This window comes from Aulonocara sp. 'chitande type north' Nkhata Bay, linkage group LG15 (genome assembly GCF_057382095.1).
Source record: "Aulonocara sp. 'chitande type north' Nkhata Bay isolate Kocher_YH1m ecotype deep benthic linkage group LG15, A_spYH_male_GT1.1, whole genome shotgun sequence".
In the NCBI taxonomy this organism is placed as follows: Eukaryota; Metazoa; Chordata; class Actinopteri; order Cichliformes; family Cichlidae; genus Aulonocara; species Aulonocara sp. 'chitande type north' Nkhata Bay.
In genome coordinates, this window is record NC_141358.1 from 25,989,691 (window position 1) to 26,006,604 (window position 16,914).

At 41.6% G+C, this 16,914-nt stretch overlaps 1 protein-coding gene across 2 annotated transcripts; it reads right to left on the reverse strand.

Moving 5' to 3' along the window:
* Positions 1-2,624: 2,624 nt before the first annotated feature.
* Positions 2,625-15,189, reverse strand: txlnba (taxilin beta a). Of its 2 annotated transcripts, none has more exons than XM_086265235.1 (11): positions 15,044-15,189; positions 9,056-9,284; positions 8,875-8,956; positions 8,107-8,192; positions 7,829-7,999; positions 7,365-7,559; positions 6,980-7,099; positions 6,148-6,222; positions 5,472-5,564; positions 5,063-5,158; positions 2,625-4,240 (listed from the first exon to the last, which is right to left on the reverse strand). In XM_086265235.1, exons 2-11 carry the CDS (start codon positions 9,266-9,268, stop codon positions 2,987-2,989), a joined length of 2,385 nt encoding a protein of 794 aa, XP_086121361.1. In that variant the 5' UTR covers positions 9,269-9,284; positions 15,044-15,189; the 3' UTR covers positions 2,625-2,986. The 2 variants fall into 2 exon arrangements, with proteins under 2 accessions (XP_086121361.1, XP_086121360.1); XM_086265234.1 differs by lacking the exon at positions 6,148-6,222 and adding an exon at positions 6,272-6,346.
* Positions 15,190-16,914: the final 1,725 nt, after the last annotated feature.

Below are 16,914 nucleotides of genomic sequence, written 5' to 3' on the forward strand. Positions count from 1 at the left end.
GGGACTGAGGAATGACAAGTGAAAGCACCCATTCTGGATGCTCGCTGGCACGTAGCATTCTGCACAGAAAGGATAAATCCCACAGAGAGCGAAAGGAAGAAAGTCTTTATGGGTCTAACCTTTTTCTGTGGACGGTTTCATGTGGAACAGGATATTCAGCAGCATTCTTTAGCAGCAAGGTACCTTCCTATATGATTCATGTTGAACGCTGTTACTGGGAGCAAAGTAATTAACAAGATATTCAAAGACAGAATATTTAATAAAATTTGCAGGCAAACAAAAACTTAAATGTCAAAATGGTTCAAATTCTTTCAGCTCCAATAAAATAATCAGTTTGTAACATCCAGGCATGAAAAACATGATTGTTGTCTGCAGTATTCAATTAAATGGTGCTGGGGGATACGGAGAGCCCGTGGGCTCGGTTTTTATAAGAAATGAGCTTAAAGACATGGAGCGCAAAAGGAGTCCTAATGAAAGCTGAGAATGATTCAATAGTTTTGAGAGCTTGTATCTATTTAAAAACCAAACCTCAAAGAGTGTTAAAGCAGGGAGAACCTCATCAAATATGGAAATAAGTTAATTATATAATAATTTAAATAGACAGAGACTCTGAAGGCCCCCTTCCCAGTGATTGGGTAACGCCCACTGTGATGAACTATATTCAAGGACATGATTATTACTTAGCTAACCGCTAACGTAATGATGAGAATGTCTTTCGCACAGATGCGCATACTCCTTAATCCAGCTCTTATCTTCTGCCACAAGGTGGAAAATCTTCAAAAACACTTCACTTCTGGCAAGAATCAAATCCCTCTCTCCCTTATCTGCCCTCCTTTTAAGCTCTTAAATTAATTTTATAAAACCCTTTGTTCTCTAGTGTTTTTGCTTTTTAATTATCAATAATTCTTTTCATGCACAAAATATGGCAATGAAGTGAGTCTTAGAGGTAGGAATCTCTCCCTCTTATCTTGTAAGCCAACTTCCACGTCATGAGGTTTCTGTGGTCTCTGATGTATTTCATTAGAGACACGACCCTGCATGCATTTATGTTTAAAGCATTTTAGTTACTCCATTATCAAATTTGATTGAAGTCACTTTAGATCAAGTCAAAAGCTTTGCATGAACATTTGAACCACCTATTATTGAACTCATGCTCAGAAGGATAAATAATGATTGTTCAGCCCACAGCACAGAATCTAACTCGTTTTGTAGAGAAAAGGACATATATCTGCAGGAAATGTCTCTTAATAAATATCTGTAGAAATGTATTTGGACCCTCAAGTAAATATCGAATAACTGGACTAATTTAAATGTATTCATAGTTACATAATCACACAGTTACACTAAGTAAAGTAAAAACATCACCTGTAGTACTGATTTTCTTTTTTCAATATTCTTTTCTTGAATTAAGAATTTGAAGACCTCTGTCTCCATCTACTGGCTGTAACTCTGAACTGCATTCTGATTATATTAAGACGTATAACCCTTCACATCTGAATATTTTTGAAGCACTGCAACTGCAGAAGTGTATTACTGAATGTTTCTCAGTGCAGGAAGCTGTACCTGCTAAAATGAGGACATAAAGGCTGATTTTATGGTTAAGTCTGGTGTTTTAGCCTGAACTATGCTTTTCCAGCTGCACAAGTGGACACATTTCTCTCAAAATTGCATTTTTGTTGCTGTGTTTTTTAAAATAAAGGCCCATATTTGGAGCATGTGTGTGTGTTTTATTTAAAAACAAACCTCATGGGGCTCTTTGTATAAATACTTTATTACTTCGAGCATTATTTTAATCAGCAACAGTTGCGGAGACAGTGTCACTGCAGGGTGGATGTTCAGGGTGGATGGCTGGGTCCAAACAAACCACACTTTGACACAGTAGTGAGCAGTTTGTTTCCCGTTTCAAACAGCACTTCAAACAGTCCTTACAAGGCAGTCATGCTTTGTAAGGACCTCTTAATATCACATCATCACACAGTGGTACCTATGTAGTGTAATTTTTTAGTGTGCACCTGACCAGGATTAGGGGTTTTCACCCATAAGATGGATTCTGCATCACACTGGGGTCCCTTAATTTTTGACGTTATTATTCAGGTTTTTATTTTATGTTCATTTCCAGATGCTCTTTGGTGAGATTTGGGAAAAGCTCCAGTTTTTTTTGTAAAGCAAACGTTAGAAGGTATAATTCTGCAACAACTTCTGCAATAACTTGGTTTTTGGTTATAAAGTCGATGCCTCCTGCCCCAGTCTATTGACATACCCTGTGGGGATCATTGTCAATGAGACGAAACGTGCCCTTTATTTGAGTTCAAATCCACTTATGACCCTCCACCACCCATAAATCTCAACAAACAAAGGTGTATATTTTAAGAAAAATGAAGAAAAAATACTCAGTATGAAGCAGAAAAGAAAAAAAAGAAAAGAAAAAGGCAATTCTCCTAGATGGAAATTTAAATACTAACAATGCAGTGGCCAAATAATGGACAAAATGCCTTCTCACATGTACCATAGATTTACAGACCCATAAGATGTGGCTATAGAACAAGATATGGCAGCTGATATTGAAGCTTTAAAAGGATAAAGACTTTCATAAGTAAATGAAAGTAAATGAGACCAGAGAAATGTCAGATTATCATTTTTATTATTCGAGTCATTTTAGCACACAGTACTGTTTGTTTAGGAGAGAAATACTCTTTACTGTCCTCCAGCCAGCGGCTATACTTTCCTTGCCTTACATAAGGCACTTTTAGCTTTTCATTGCAGTTAGTTACCAGAAAATATTCCACTCATGAAGACCCATGGGTCAACATGTCAGGCCTAATTAAATCTTCATTCTAACAAACTGTAAAATACATTTGTTGATGTTTGGTGAGACTGAATAACAGTGAAGAGAACACTTTAGCTGATACTACCATTTAAATGAATTAATTGCAAAAGTTCATATTAACACCAAATAACAGCACACACACACCTACACACTGTAACTTTAGCTGGCATTCTTGCTACTTTTCTTCTTCTTTTTCTTCAGGACCTGCTTCTTGGGGTCTGCGTCAGAGGATGGAGCTGATTTAGTGTTCACAGAAGATGAGGCTGACTCTGAGGGTTTTAAGACTGCTTCTGGTGCCTGAACGTGTTCGGCTATCTGCTGCTGATCCTTCTCGTCTTGTAGAAGCACCATTGGCTTGACCTCACTGATCTCCTCCTTGAGCTCGGCCTTCATTTCTTCTGCATCCATTGCTGGAGAGGCCCTAGTTTTCTCAGTCTCTAGTGTTAGTAGAGACTCAGATGGCTGTTGCTGATCCTTATCATTTTGCGGAGCCACTTGTAGTTTGCCCTCACTGGACTCCTCCTGGATCTCAGCCTTTATTGCGTCTGTTTCTGGATCAAACTTGGCTTTCTCAGGGTCTGATGCTGATGTAGCTTCAATGGACTGCTGCTGGTCTTTCTCATCTTTCACTGGTGCCCCTGGTGTAATCTCACCGGTCTCCTCCAGGACCTCAGCCTTCATTGCCTCCATTCCTATTTCAGCTTTGGCTCGTTCTGGTTCTGGTTTTGGAACAGGTGCGACTGTATGCTGGATCTCTGCGTCTGGCTCCGCTTGGTGCGCCTCTTCAGCCTCAACTTGTGTCTGAACCTTTATCGCCTCTGTATTTGGATCTAATGCTGTTTCTAAAGTTGTCTTCTGAGTGGTTGTGGCTTCTGCAGCAGGCACAACCTGATCTAGAACCTCCTCCACCTTCACTGGCTGTGGCAGCTCTGAATCTGATGCTTTTGACTTTACATCTTCCACCTGCCCAGGGACTGAATCCAGACCCTCTTTGACTTGAGGTTTTGCTTTGAAATGGAAAAATGCAGATGAAACTAGATCTTCTTCAAGGTCTAACTCATTATTTTCCTCTTCCTCAGTGTCAACAGTTGTCGTCAACAGGGAGGCAGCAAACTCTTGCAGCTTGGTCTGCTCCTCCTTCAGGCGGGACATGCCCTCTGTCAGAACCGGGTCCTCCTCCTCGATTTCCTGCATCTCATCAGGGGTCAGTAGGGCAGATTCGTCAGCACCCTCAGGCTTGTTATTGAGGTTGGAGATGCCAAAGACCTTTGTTTGAAGGTTGGCATTAGAGTAGTGAACATCCTTGATTTTGTCATAGAGCACTTTCCTTTCATCCTGGAGGGCACGACAAAGCTTCTCCAGCTTGTGAATCTTCAGGACGAACAGATCGTACTCTCTACCTTTCTCTGTTCTCTGAAGAACAAGAAGGGATGAAGAAAATTAGACAAGATGACACCATAAAAAGACGATGCTGTTTGAGTAGGGTATTTATGAATCGCTAAGGATCTTTGGTTTGGTGATGCTTTGCTGTCATCATCTAAATTAGGTCACTGGTGCAACATGGCCCAAGACCCCATTTGTACCAGGACCAATTGGAAAATGGATTAGCTTGTGTGTTGGATCAGTCAGTTTGATTGTATCTATCTTTTTTTATCAGCTAATATGTTGGACCCATGAAAACACTTCTCTAAATATTTACATTTATAGATGGGATTATTTCATGATCTCCAACTTTCTGCTTCTAAATTCAGATAAAATTGAGGTCATTGTACTCTGCCCTGAAAATCTTAGAAATGTGGTATCTAACCAGATTCAGGGTTTTCCTCTGTATGCATTATTGTAGGGTCTACCTTAAAATATAAAGCATCTTGAGGCGACTGTTGTTGTGATTTGATGCTTTATAAATAAAATGGAATTTAATTCATGGATTTGCAGGCACCTCTACTGTGGCACTAAATCTGACAGCTTAGGAATTAGCTAATAAATTGGAGGAGTGTCTACTCATTGGCCACTGTGTAAAAAAAAGAGCAACGGAATCTAAGGAAATACTATACATGAATCCAGCAATTATTCGGTCCTGTGCTGGGGCCAAAAAATTTGTACAAATTTGAACAATCGTGTTTTTATCGATAAGGCACTGGCACCACATGGATTCAAAAAGGATTAACCAAGGCCTGTAGGTGTCTCTCTCCAATTGTGATTAAATTCTCCAGGTAGTGCATCGTAAACATTTACCTCTTCAATCATATCAGTCAAAGCCTTGTTGCAGTTCTCAAACCTCGTCTTCCACAGATTGGACTCTTTCTCCACTTTCTTCATCTTGTCTGACATCTAAAAAAACAAAACAACAACAACCACGAAATAAAATAAAATCTACGAATCAGACTTGTGTCAGATCCATCCAAAGTCAAGAAAACGTGCTAGAGCAACAACCATCCATTTACATCTCACACACACGCAAAAATTCTGGTAAGAGGGGTTTTCTTTAATCGTCACAAATTAATTTCTGCACTTATTGTGTCCGACATAAAAGATGAGAGTAACTGTCCCCATTTACCCTACACACACACACACACACACACACACACACACACACACACACACACACACACACACACACACACACACACAGGTCAAAACTCACATTTTCCATCTCCTTTTTGAAGCGGACGTAGATTTCATTGCTTTTGGCCAGAGTTGCCTGGAACTCATCAAACTTCTCACCATACAGGGTCAGCTGTGGTTAGAGGAGAAGGCTGATAAGTCAGAGTCATAGGACAGATACGTTTATATTAGCAGATCCCTCATAATTTCTATTCAAATAATATGACGACAAACTAAAATCAAGCTTTATTCACTGCTCCTGCAAGAAAACCTCCAAAAAAACCTCAAACAGATCTTGGTTAGACAAATTTAGAACAAATTAAACTTAACTGCAGTCATTTTTTCCTATGTATTGATTTTTGAGGCCCAGACTAAATCTCCACATTCAAGTAAGATGCAGTATTCAAAGTATACTCTAAGTATATTTGCACTAGACGGAAAGATGTTAATGAGACTTACATATATGCATTTCTCTGTAAAAGTGTTTTTTTTTTTCAAATGCATTTTAATAAATTCAGCTTTTCCAGATAGCTTATTCAATAATTATTTTTGTTTTATATAATTAATAAAGAGAACAGGAGCTTTTTGATATTATTCCTCACAGTGTGGAGACGTTTTAAGCCGTCATGCACAAAATAAGTGCATTCAGCTCATTGTGGTCTTGTGTGACACCTGCAGTAATCTGCCTGACTCAGCCTCAGTCAGTGAATATTCACCTGCGCCTGCATGACAGTCCCCTGCTCTCTGAGTGTCTGAGCCTGCAGTTTCCATTCAGCAGCCTGAACCAGTAACTGGTTAGAAGAGAACAGACAGAGCCAGACGTTAAAGACGTTTCTTTACCTTCTTCTTCATGGCCAGCTCCTGCTCCTTCATAGCGAAGCATTTCTTTGTTTTGTCAATAGCCTCCCTAAGCAACTAAGGTGACAGAGACAGTATACAGTTAATCTGCATGGCCTTCAAAACAGATTTAGAGAAAATTCATCTTGATTATCAAGCTAACAGCAAGCAGCCCGTTCTCATCCCCTGACCGTCAAAGCCTTTATGCACAAAGTGTCGTGGTTATTGCATTAGTGAGATGGGTCTGTGACACCCAACTCATTACTTTCCAGCTTGTAGGGTTACTGGTAAAAAAAAAAACAAAAAAAACATTTATTTCAAATCACCAGTTTTCCCAGAACCTTGAGAAAAATGAGATCATTAAAGTCTTGGTGGATAATTTTGCCAGTGTCAGTGCATCGCTTATGTAAAAGGAAACATCTGACCAAACTGGAGCAGCTGACACACGGAGATGAGAATATGTTGCAATAAGACTGCTGTGCCGAAGTCACATTAAATATGTTTAAATGGAATTTTAAAAACAGACATATAATACCATTAATGATATTCATTGATATGACCTTTTAGAATTGACATGCCAAAGTTTGTTTACATGTAGATAAACTGACATAAGTGATATCTGGAGAGCTCTGGGTGAATTCTCAGAATGCTGGGACAAAGGCGTATCCTTTATTTCTTCACTGGTTACAATGGAAGCAATGGCACACTCACGTATTCCTTCTCTCTTTTGTGTTTCTCCTCAGCTTCGGTCAGCAGAGCGTTGGCCTGCTGCAGTTTGGCTTCAATCAGTTTCTGCTGCAGGTCACGATGCTTGTTGATCTTCTCCAAACTCTGCAGGACGGAGGAGAACAGGAAAGAATTTACCTTCATATCATTTTCTCAAGCATTTCATCCTATGAAAGCTGGGTAAAGGCTCCAGCCCCCCTGCGACCCTCAATTGGATAAGCTAAAGAGAATGGATGGGTGGATCAATGGATCAATTTACCAATGAATCAAAAAGAAAAAACTCATCTGAAGTAACTCTAAAGTTTTGTTTTTTATTCAAAGATATCTGAAAATACATTTTAATGTGTAATGTTGACCTGTGACCTCTCACCTCCTCCCTCCGTTCACACTGGGTCATGAGGTTCTCCAACTTGTCGGTCAGATTGACATTTTCACCGCACAGCTTCTCATTTCGTGCGCTGTGCAGCTCAATCTGGCTCTGGATCTCACCCAGCATGCTCTGGAAGTGGGTGGTGATCTCTGTTCTCTTCTCCTCGTCCTCCTTGCAGCGCTGCAGAGTCTCCTCCTGGAGGAGGTAGCGGTGGCAGTCGGGGAGAAGTGAATGGAAGAAGAGGAAGGTGAAAGAAACAGAGTTCTGTCAGGCTTCAACTTTCCTTCTTCCTGTACAAGTGAATCAGTTCTTCCAGATAATAACCACCATCTAACTAACTACAAAACACTGAGATGTTTAAATTGTGTTTTTATACGGTTTGTGCTTATCGTGAAAGTGGATTAAAAATTATGTCTCAATAGCTTCTCCTGCTGTGCCAAAGTAAATGCAAACATCCTCCACACCCTCAGAACATTGTAGAATGACTGCTGCTCTCTGCACAGACTCTCCAGTTTGCTGCGAGCTGCGATGCTGCTGCGATACTCGGCCTGCAGCTGCTGCCGCTCCTCCAGCACGACGGACAACTTCTGCTGCAGAGCACTCAACCTCTGCACATCGCAGCGCCGCAAGGCCGCCTGCGAACACAAGGAGAGGTACTTGCTATGAATTTTAAAGACCCAGTGCCAGAAACAGTATAAATACTTCCAGCAAGCAACACTAAAAACTTCAGCTGCTTCCTTACCAGTTCAGCATACTTCCTGACCAGAGCTTCCAGTTTCTCCTCTGGAGAAGAGAGTTCGTTCAGGGCCTGCATGATGAGAGAGGCCTCTGCAGAGAGAGATACAGTTTCTAGCATTTTGATAATACACACAGGATATAGTATTCATTATTTAAGCTTTCATTTGCTATGACAAAAACAATTTCGCTTTGGTTGTTTTTATTAATTATACTTTGTATTAATAATGAGATGGTTCACCCTCTCATGTTTCTGGTTTTTTAAATTTTATTTTTCTAAAGAAAAGTTGTTGCTGCTCACATCAAAGGCGCTATAAGCTAAATAAAAAAAAGAAGTATTAAAAGTGCAAGATAAAAAAGAAGATAAAAGCTCAAGTAACTTGCATATAAACTAGGCTAAGAGCTACTAGAGTAAATAATAAATAAGTAAATGCAGTTCATCCTCAGTATGAGCAGGATAATATTGCAACAATAGACAACATAAGTTTCATTTTAGAGTTCAGTTCTTTTAAGGTGCATTGGTTAAAAATTGTTTCTATTTTGGGGCTAATAAGACTATCTGACACCTGTCAGCGCGATCAGCTCAAAAGCACCAAAAATTTGTTGAATCAGAAACAAAACTTCAGCATTAAAACTTTACTTTACTAAAGTCCACATGCAGATACATTTCAGATTCATTTGGGTTTTTGTGGGGTTGACTGATGGTTGGATGGTTGCAGTATTTATTGGGAACTGGGTAAAGGAATAAAACCATCCTGCTCTCTGGCTGCCTCACCTGTGTCATCTGTGTCCATGGTGCTTGTGATGTCATCTTTTGCCTCCTCCTTCACCTTTTCCACCTCTGCCTCCACCCCACTCTACATCCAAAACAGTATAAAACATTGCTTTTTACATTTGTTCGGCACACATCACCAGCAGCCAGACATCAAGGAGCAGGTGTTGTTAACTTTTAAAACCTGTTTGTCGAGGACGCCGGCTGCGGAGCTATACATGTGAATGATGTCATCCAGCCGTCGACTGAACTGCTCCACAGAGTCCGGATTGTCAGGAGAGGAGGCGGCGCAAGCCACACCTGCCGTCTCGCCCTCACTGCTCTCAGGCTCCAGTGAAGATGCCTTGACAGATGTGGGAGGCACCAACACCTCAGCTGCTTCCACCGACGTCTCCATTGTCAGTTTTCTGGAACTAATGCACATGGATTTTTTATTTTTTATTTTTTTACAGCAGGCAGATACAGAGATTTACAGAGAACCTAACAAGACGAAGTAAAACTTAACTGTTGGACGTCACTCATTCAAACTGCAGCATGTAAAAAAACTTTGATTTCACTCTATTCATATACAGTGGGGCAAAAAAGTATTTAGTCAGCCACCGATTGTGCAAGTTCCCCCACCTAAAATGATGACAGAGGTCAGTAATTTGCACCAGAGGTACACTTCAACTGTGAGAGACAGAATGTGAAAAAAAAATCCATGAATTCACATGGTAGGATTTGTAGAATCAGAATCAGAATCAGAAAGGGGTTTATTGCCAAATGTTGAGCAGGTTTACAACATTAGGAAATTGCTGCGGTGCTTCAGTGCAAACATAGTGTCATAAATAGCACTTAAATAGACATGAAAAAATAAAAGTAGGGATAAGAATTAAAAGTGCTACGTAGAAAGATATGTGCATGAGCTATACATGAGATATATACATGAGAATAAGAATTAAGAGTGCTACGTAGAAAGATATATACATGAGTGCAGGTGGTGATCAGTGCCAAACATGGAATGATGCAGTGACACAGCGTAGGGTCATGTGTTAGTGGTGGGAACAGTCATATGGTTATTGTTCATGTGTCCGACAGCAGAGGGGAAGAAACTGTTCTTATGGCGAGAGGTTCTGGTGCGAATGGACCGGAGCCTCCTGCCTGAGGGGAGCAGGTCAAACAGACTGTGTCCAGGGTGAGAAGGGTCAGCTGAGATCCGAGCTGCACGCCGCAATGTCCTGGAGGTGTACAGGTCCTGCAGAGATGGGAGTCTGCAGCCAATCACCTTCTCAGCAGAGCGCACAACACGCTGCAGTCTCTGTTTGTCCCTGATAGTGGCTCCAGCGTACCACACGGTGATGGAGGAGGTGAGGATGGACTCGATGATTGCAGTGTAGAACTGCATCATCGTCCGTGTTGGCAGGTTGAATTTCTTCAGCTGCCTCAGGAAGTACATCCTCTGCTGGGCTTTCTTGATGACGGAGGTGATGGTGGGCTCCCACTTCAGGTCCTGGGTGATGGTGGTACCCAGGAAGCGGAATGAGTCCACAGAGGTGATGGGGGTGTCGGTCAGGATGATGGGGGGGAGTGGGGCTGTGTGCTTCCTGAAGTCCACAGTAATCTCCACTGTCTTCTGGGCATTCAGCACCAGGTTGTTGTGGCTGCACCAGGACACCAGACGTTCAACCTCCCTCCTGTAGGCAGACTCATCCCCGTCAGAGATGAGCCCAATAATGGTGGTGTCATCTGCAAACTTGATTAGCTTGACAGACTGGTGGGAGGAGGTGCAGCAGTTGGTGTACAGGGAGAAGAGCAGAGGAGAAAGAACACAGCCCTGAGGGGAGCCGGTGCTGATGGTCCGGGAGTCCGAGACATTCTTTCCCAGCCTCACGTGCTGCTTCCTGTCCGTCAGGAAGTCAGTGATCCACCGGCAGATGGGATCAGGCACATTCATCTGGGAAAGCTTGCCTCGGAGATGGTCTGGAAGGATGGTGTTGAAGGCAGAGCTGAAGTCCACAAACAGGATCCTGGCGTAGGTTCCTGGGGAGTCCAGATGCTGCAGGATGAAGTGTAGGGCCATGTTGATGGCGTCGTCTACAGACCTGTTGGCTCTATATGCAAACTGCAGGGGGTCCAGGAGGGGGGCCGTGAGGGTCCTGAGATGGGAGAGAACTAGGCGCTCAAAAGACTTCATGACCACAGATGTCAGAGCCACGGGTCTGTAGTCATTTAGTCCAGTGATCCTAGGTTTCTTGGGGACAGGGATTATGGTGGAGGACTTGAAGCAGGCAGGCACATGACATGCCTGCAGTGAGGAGTTGAAAATGCCAGAAAACACTGGGGCCAGCTCGTTTGCACAGTGTCTGAGGGTGGCAGGAGACACACCGTCTGGGCCGGGAGCTTTCCGAGCATTCAGGTTCTTAAACTGCTTCCTCACATCTGCTTCATGAATATGAAGAGTTGTGGTGGGAGGAGGTGGTGTGAAATCCTCTTTTGTGTGGGGTGAGGAGGGGGGTGTTGTAGGTGAACAGTTTGAAGGTGGTGATGGCTCTATGGAGGGGGGAGAGGTGGGGGAATTAGTGTCCAAGAATTGTGTAAATAGTGTAAAGAATTTATTCGTAAATTAGGGTGGAAAATAAGTATTTGGTCACCTCAAACAAGGAAAATCTCTGGCTCTCACAGACCTGTAACGTCTTCTGTAAGAAGCTTTTCTGTCCCCCACTCGTTACCTGTATGAATGGCACCTGTTTGAACTCATCATCTGTATAAAAGACACCTGTCCACAGCCTCAAACAGTCAGACTCCAAAGTCCGCCATTGCCAAGACCAAAGAGCTTTCGAAGGACACCAGGAAAAGTATTGTAGACCTGCACCAGACTGGGAAGAGTGAATCTACAATAGGCAAGCAGCTTGGTGTGAAAAAATCAACTGTGGGAGCAATCATCAGAAAATGGAAGACATACAAGACCACTGATAATCTCCCTCGATCTGGGGCTCCACGCAAGATCTCATCCCGTGGGGTCAAAATGATCATGAGAACGGTGAGCAAAGATCCCAGAACCACAAGGGGGGACCTGGTGAATGACCTGCAGAGAGCTGGGACCAAAGTAACAAAGGTCACCATCAGTAACACACTACAACGGCAGGGAATCAAATCCCGCAGTGCCAGACGTGTTCCGCTGCTGAAGCCAGTGCATGTCCAGGCCCGTCTGAAGTTTGCCAGAGAGCACATGGATGATACAGCAGAGGATTGGGAGAATATCATGTGGTCAGATGAAACATCATGCTATGGGGCTGTTTTTCTGCCAAGGGGACAGGACGACTGATCCGTGTTAAGGACAGAATGAATGGGGCCATGTATCGTGAGATTTTGAGCGAAAACCTCCTTCCATCAGTGAGAACTTTGAAGATGAAACGAGGCTGGGTCTTCCAACATGACAATGATCCAAAACACACCGCCCGGGCAACAAAGGAGTGGCTCCGTAAGAAGCATTTGAAAGTCCTGGAGTGGCCTAGCCAGTCTCCAGACCTCAACCCCATAGAAAATCTGTGGCGGGAGTTGAAAGTCCGTGTTGCTCGGCGACAGCCCCAAAACATCACTGCTCTCGAGAAGATCTGCATGGAGGAATGGGCCAAAATACCAGCTACTGTGTGTGCAAACCTGGTAAAGACCTATAGTAAACGTTTGACCTCTGTTATTGCCAACAAAGGTTATGTTACAAAGTATTGAGTTGTATTTTTGTTATTGACCAAATACTTATTTTCCACCCTGATTTACGAATAAATTCTTTACAAATCCTACCATGTGAATTCATGGATTTTTTTTTTTTTCACATTCTGTCTCTCACAGTTGAAGTGTACCTCTGGTGCAAATTACTGACCTCTGTCATCATTTTAGGTGGGGGAACTTGCACAATCGGTGGCTGACTAAATACTTTTTTGCCCCACTGTACCCTTTAATATTTAATTGAACTATATGACAAAATCAGATGGTCTAGCAATTGTTTCTAGCAATTGGGAGGTATGTTCTGATTCAAGTGTAACAGAAGGATTACTCTGTGGTTCTATTCTTTAAAAATGTACAAGTTTAAGTTTGGACAGTGAGTTTGAAAAATCTACTGAAAACCTTTAACAACTATACAGCTCATAAACAGCTCACACCAACTGCAAACATGCTTTCCATTGTTTAGCACATGCTAATCCAATGTAAAGTATCTGGCAGCTGTCACTTTAAATTTAGCTCACTGATAGCTGTGACAGATCACAGCAGCATCACAACTACTTTATACTAGACTCAGGAGGAAAATGTTTGCAGAGATCAAATCAAAAAGCCTTTTCTGAACAGTCTACTGTAGACCGAAAGTGTTTTTGCAACCACAGCTATATCCAATCTCACTTTAAGCACATCTGCACTGGCTTCTTTTTTCTGACCAGGAAGATACATCCATGTCTTGTACTGTCTCCGGTCTCCGGTAAGCTTCAGTTTTGGGTACAAGTCAAAAGACAAAGTACATCTATTAAAGGAAACAAGCTCAGACTCCAAAAGTCTTTCTTGGAACCAAGAACCAGGAGTCTATAAGTTATAAGGTTGTGTTGTGTTTCATTACATTTCTTTAATTTTAAATCATCCATTCACTTTTATCTCTAAAATGTGTCCAGAAAATGATTTGGGAAAAAAAAACTGACAATGTGAATATGGTTCCATGAAAAAACCCAACATATTAAAACCCAGAATCTATAAAATGCAAAGATTTACAGTTTGTCTAATCAATAAATTGACCGGTGACTTCACGGTAGGTTTGTTGATGTCTTTGAAACTAATAAAACTGCCATGTATAGTGAGGGGAAGGAACCTTTAATCAGCGACCAACATTACTTTTATTTTCCCATCAGGCGTCATCGAGCTCACCGCCTCTTCCTCTGTGTGTGTGTCCACATAGCTCTGTTGCAACATGACGGCTGCCACCGTTATTATATCTGTCAAGTTAAAATTAGCCATCACAGTGAGATAGCCAACTCTGCCCTCCCCCCCATCCACACACACAGTCACACACACACTGCAGGCTACAGCTGTTGTAGTCTCATCTATTCTGAGAGCATCCAAATATGGTTCCAGGCATACAGTCACAGATTTTAAGGCTAAACATTATTATAAACTTGTTTTTTTGTTTTTTTGTTTTGTGTGTCTGCTTCATGTTTCCACTGTTTTGCCGCCCCACTGCAAAAATACACTAAGCTCCTCCCCTCTATATTACACAACCAATCACAGCCCCTCCCCCTGAATTACAAACTGTTGACCACGACTAAATAAACTGCTCATGGTAATGTTTTTACTTGATGACTGTGCTCAAGCTGGATGATGGAAAAACCACATGAACATAATCTGGACTTTGAATAACTGCATTCTTTGTTCTTGATTATCAGCTAAATCTTAAAATACCAATGTTACGCTTGTTTCTTGTTTGTGTTTTTTAAGGACATTCTTAGTTTTGGACAAATGATCCTACACCTGACCTCACTTTATGCCTCCAAAATAAAATGATCCATTTACAAAACTAAAAGAAAGACATTACTGTCAGAATGAGCCAGAACAGCCAAACAGAAAATCTTTGGAAAAACCAGGTAACTGCAGAAAGATGTAGACAACCAAAAACAGCACAAGCAAGGCCAAAACATTAGTAATTGTTTACATGTGACAAAGTGAACAGTCCACCAACTAAACTGAAGTAAAAGGAGGCACAAGGCACCTTTAAAATTATCACATATATCACATTTTTCACTGTACTGAATTATCAAAATGATCCTTAAAGAATAAGACACTGCTTTCTTCAAATGCAGGTATTTTTTACATTCCAGTCATGCTGTGTATGAAAGTGCTGAAGGGCTGAATATAGACACGCTGACAGTGACACAGCCCTTTATTGTGTCATGGCTGCCATTACAAAGCTCTTCATGTCTTTTTCATGTTGTACTTTAAAGTTATTTATTAAAATGAAAACATAGCAGCAATAAAAATTTTTCATCTTTAAAAATGACCATCAGGCCCCATTTATGCCTGAAACAGGAGGAAAAATACATTTCCAGTTTGTTCCACAAAGTAGTCCACTTGTGGAAGTGTACCCAAATGCAGCAGTAAGAACGGTGAACACAAGTAAGTAAGATTTCTGAGGAAGGGAGGAATGAAAAAGTCTTACCAGGATCAGCAGAGTGAAGGAGGTGAAGAAGAGACAGCAACAGACGGAAGAAGAACGGGAGGAGGAGGAGGGTCCTGTTCACGGGACAGCTGACCCCCAAAATAACATGAGAGGATCAGCTCAGGGACACGCCGGTGACTGCACCAGAGTGTGCTGCGACTGTGGATAAGGGGACACATTCTGATGGGGGTGGGTGGGTTCCCGAGAGTCTTTTGTGATTTTAGAAATAACTTCATCACCAATATTCACAGGTCACCTAAAAACCTGGGTCTTAAAAGTTTTTAGGCTAAATGTGTTAAAAAAAAAAAGCGGAAGTGAATTTGAAACGGATTAGAAAAGAAACTAACAGTAATGATGACGTTGGGTCAAAGGAATCATCAGACTCAGACTCACAGTCTTTAACACAATCAGCACAGTAACAAGTGGTGTTTAGGACATTTCAACTACAACAGCGGAAGACAATTCAATACAATCACACACACAAAACACTGCTACTGGAGACTATGAATGAGTATGTCTTGGTGTTTCTAATCTCCAACCTTCCTTTAATCTCAAAACTTCTTGAAAGAGTAGTTGTCAAACACCTAACAGATTATCTTATTCTAATAGTTTCAGTCAGGTTTCAGAGCTCATCACAGCACAGAAACAGCTTTAGTGAAGGTTACAAATGATCTTCTTATGGCCTCTGACAGTGGACTCATCTCTGTGTTTGTCCTGCTAGACCTCAGTGCAGCGTTCGATACTGTTTGAACTTCTGCAGTCAGGCAGAAGGTTCCATTGTCACGACTAATAGCAGGGACTCAAGTGCAGAGCAGGTTGACGTCTCCAAACACAGTTTATTTACAACACCAGTCCAAGTCCAGGGCCCTGTTTCAGGAAGCCGGTTTAGTGCAAACTCTGAGTAAGTATACCCTGGGTTAACGAAAACTCTGGGTTTTCGGTTTCACAAAGCGAGTTTAGATTAATTCTGAGTGAGTCATAGACCCACAAGATTTATCAAAGAGGGATGCCACAAAATTGCAGGTATCAGGATGACCAAAACTTAATTCATGATGTGGTGATACTTGAACTACTACTTAAATTTTACATTTATTCTCACGGTTCCCAGGCGTGATTGGCTGTATAGATGGCACTCACATTCCAATCATTGCTCCTTCAGTAAATGAAGGAGACTATGTGAACAGGAAGTCTTTCCACAGCATTAATGTACAGGTACATAGTTCCCTGTAGCATTTCAAACTAACAGATTATTTCATTATAGTAATGGATGCTAATTTGTGTTCTCTGCACTGTGAAGATCATATGTGATGCTGCCAACATTATCACAAATGTGGAAGCCAAGTGGCCAGGCTCTGTGAGTGGTGGTGGTGGAGGACCCCCACCTGTTTTTCGGGCCTCCGCTTTTTTTCTAGTGGCTATAACGGGTCACATTTGATCATACAGAGTAAGCAAATATGTACTTGTAATGTGCTCAGATAATTTCAATAAGTGCTTACAGAGGGGAAATTAATGTAGCCTCTAACTGCAATTGATTTACATCGGACAAACAGACCAAGCACTATGGCTCATAATACAATTACACCTTACCTGTTTGGACTATATTTTTATATTTCATTTTTACTTGCTGCCAGGAACGTTTGGGGCCTGTTGGGTTGCACCTGCGCTCACATCACATCACAAAATAAAATGTATGAAATAAAAAATAAAATAAAATATAATGAAATATAATAAGATAATGTGTTAAATGGGTGGAAATCCCTAGATCAATGTTTAAATGAACACTCACGCATTGACTCTGTCGGCTATGTTTTGCCATGCATGCTCCCTTTCTTTTGCAGCTGAGGCTGTGTTATTTTTTTTCCGCAAAATTT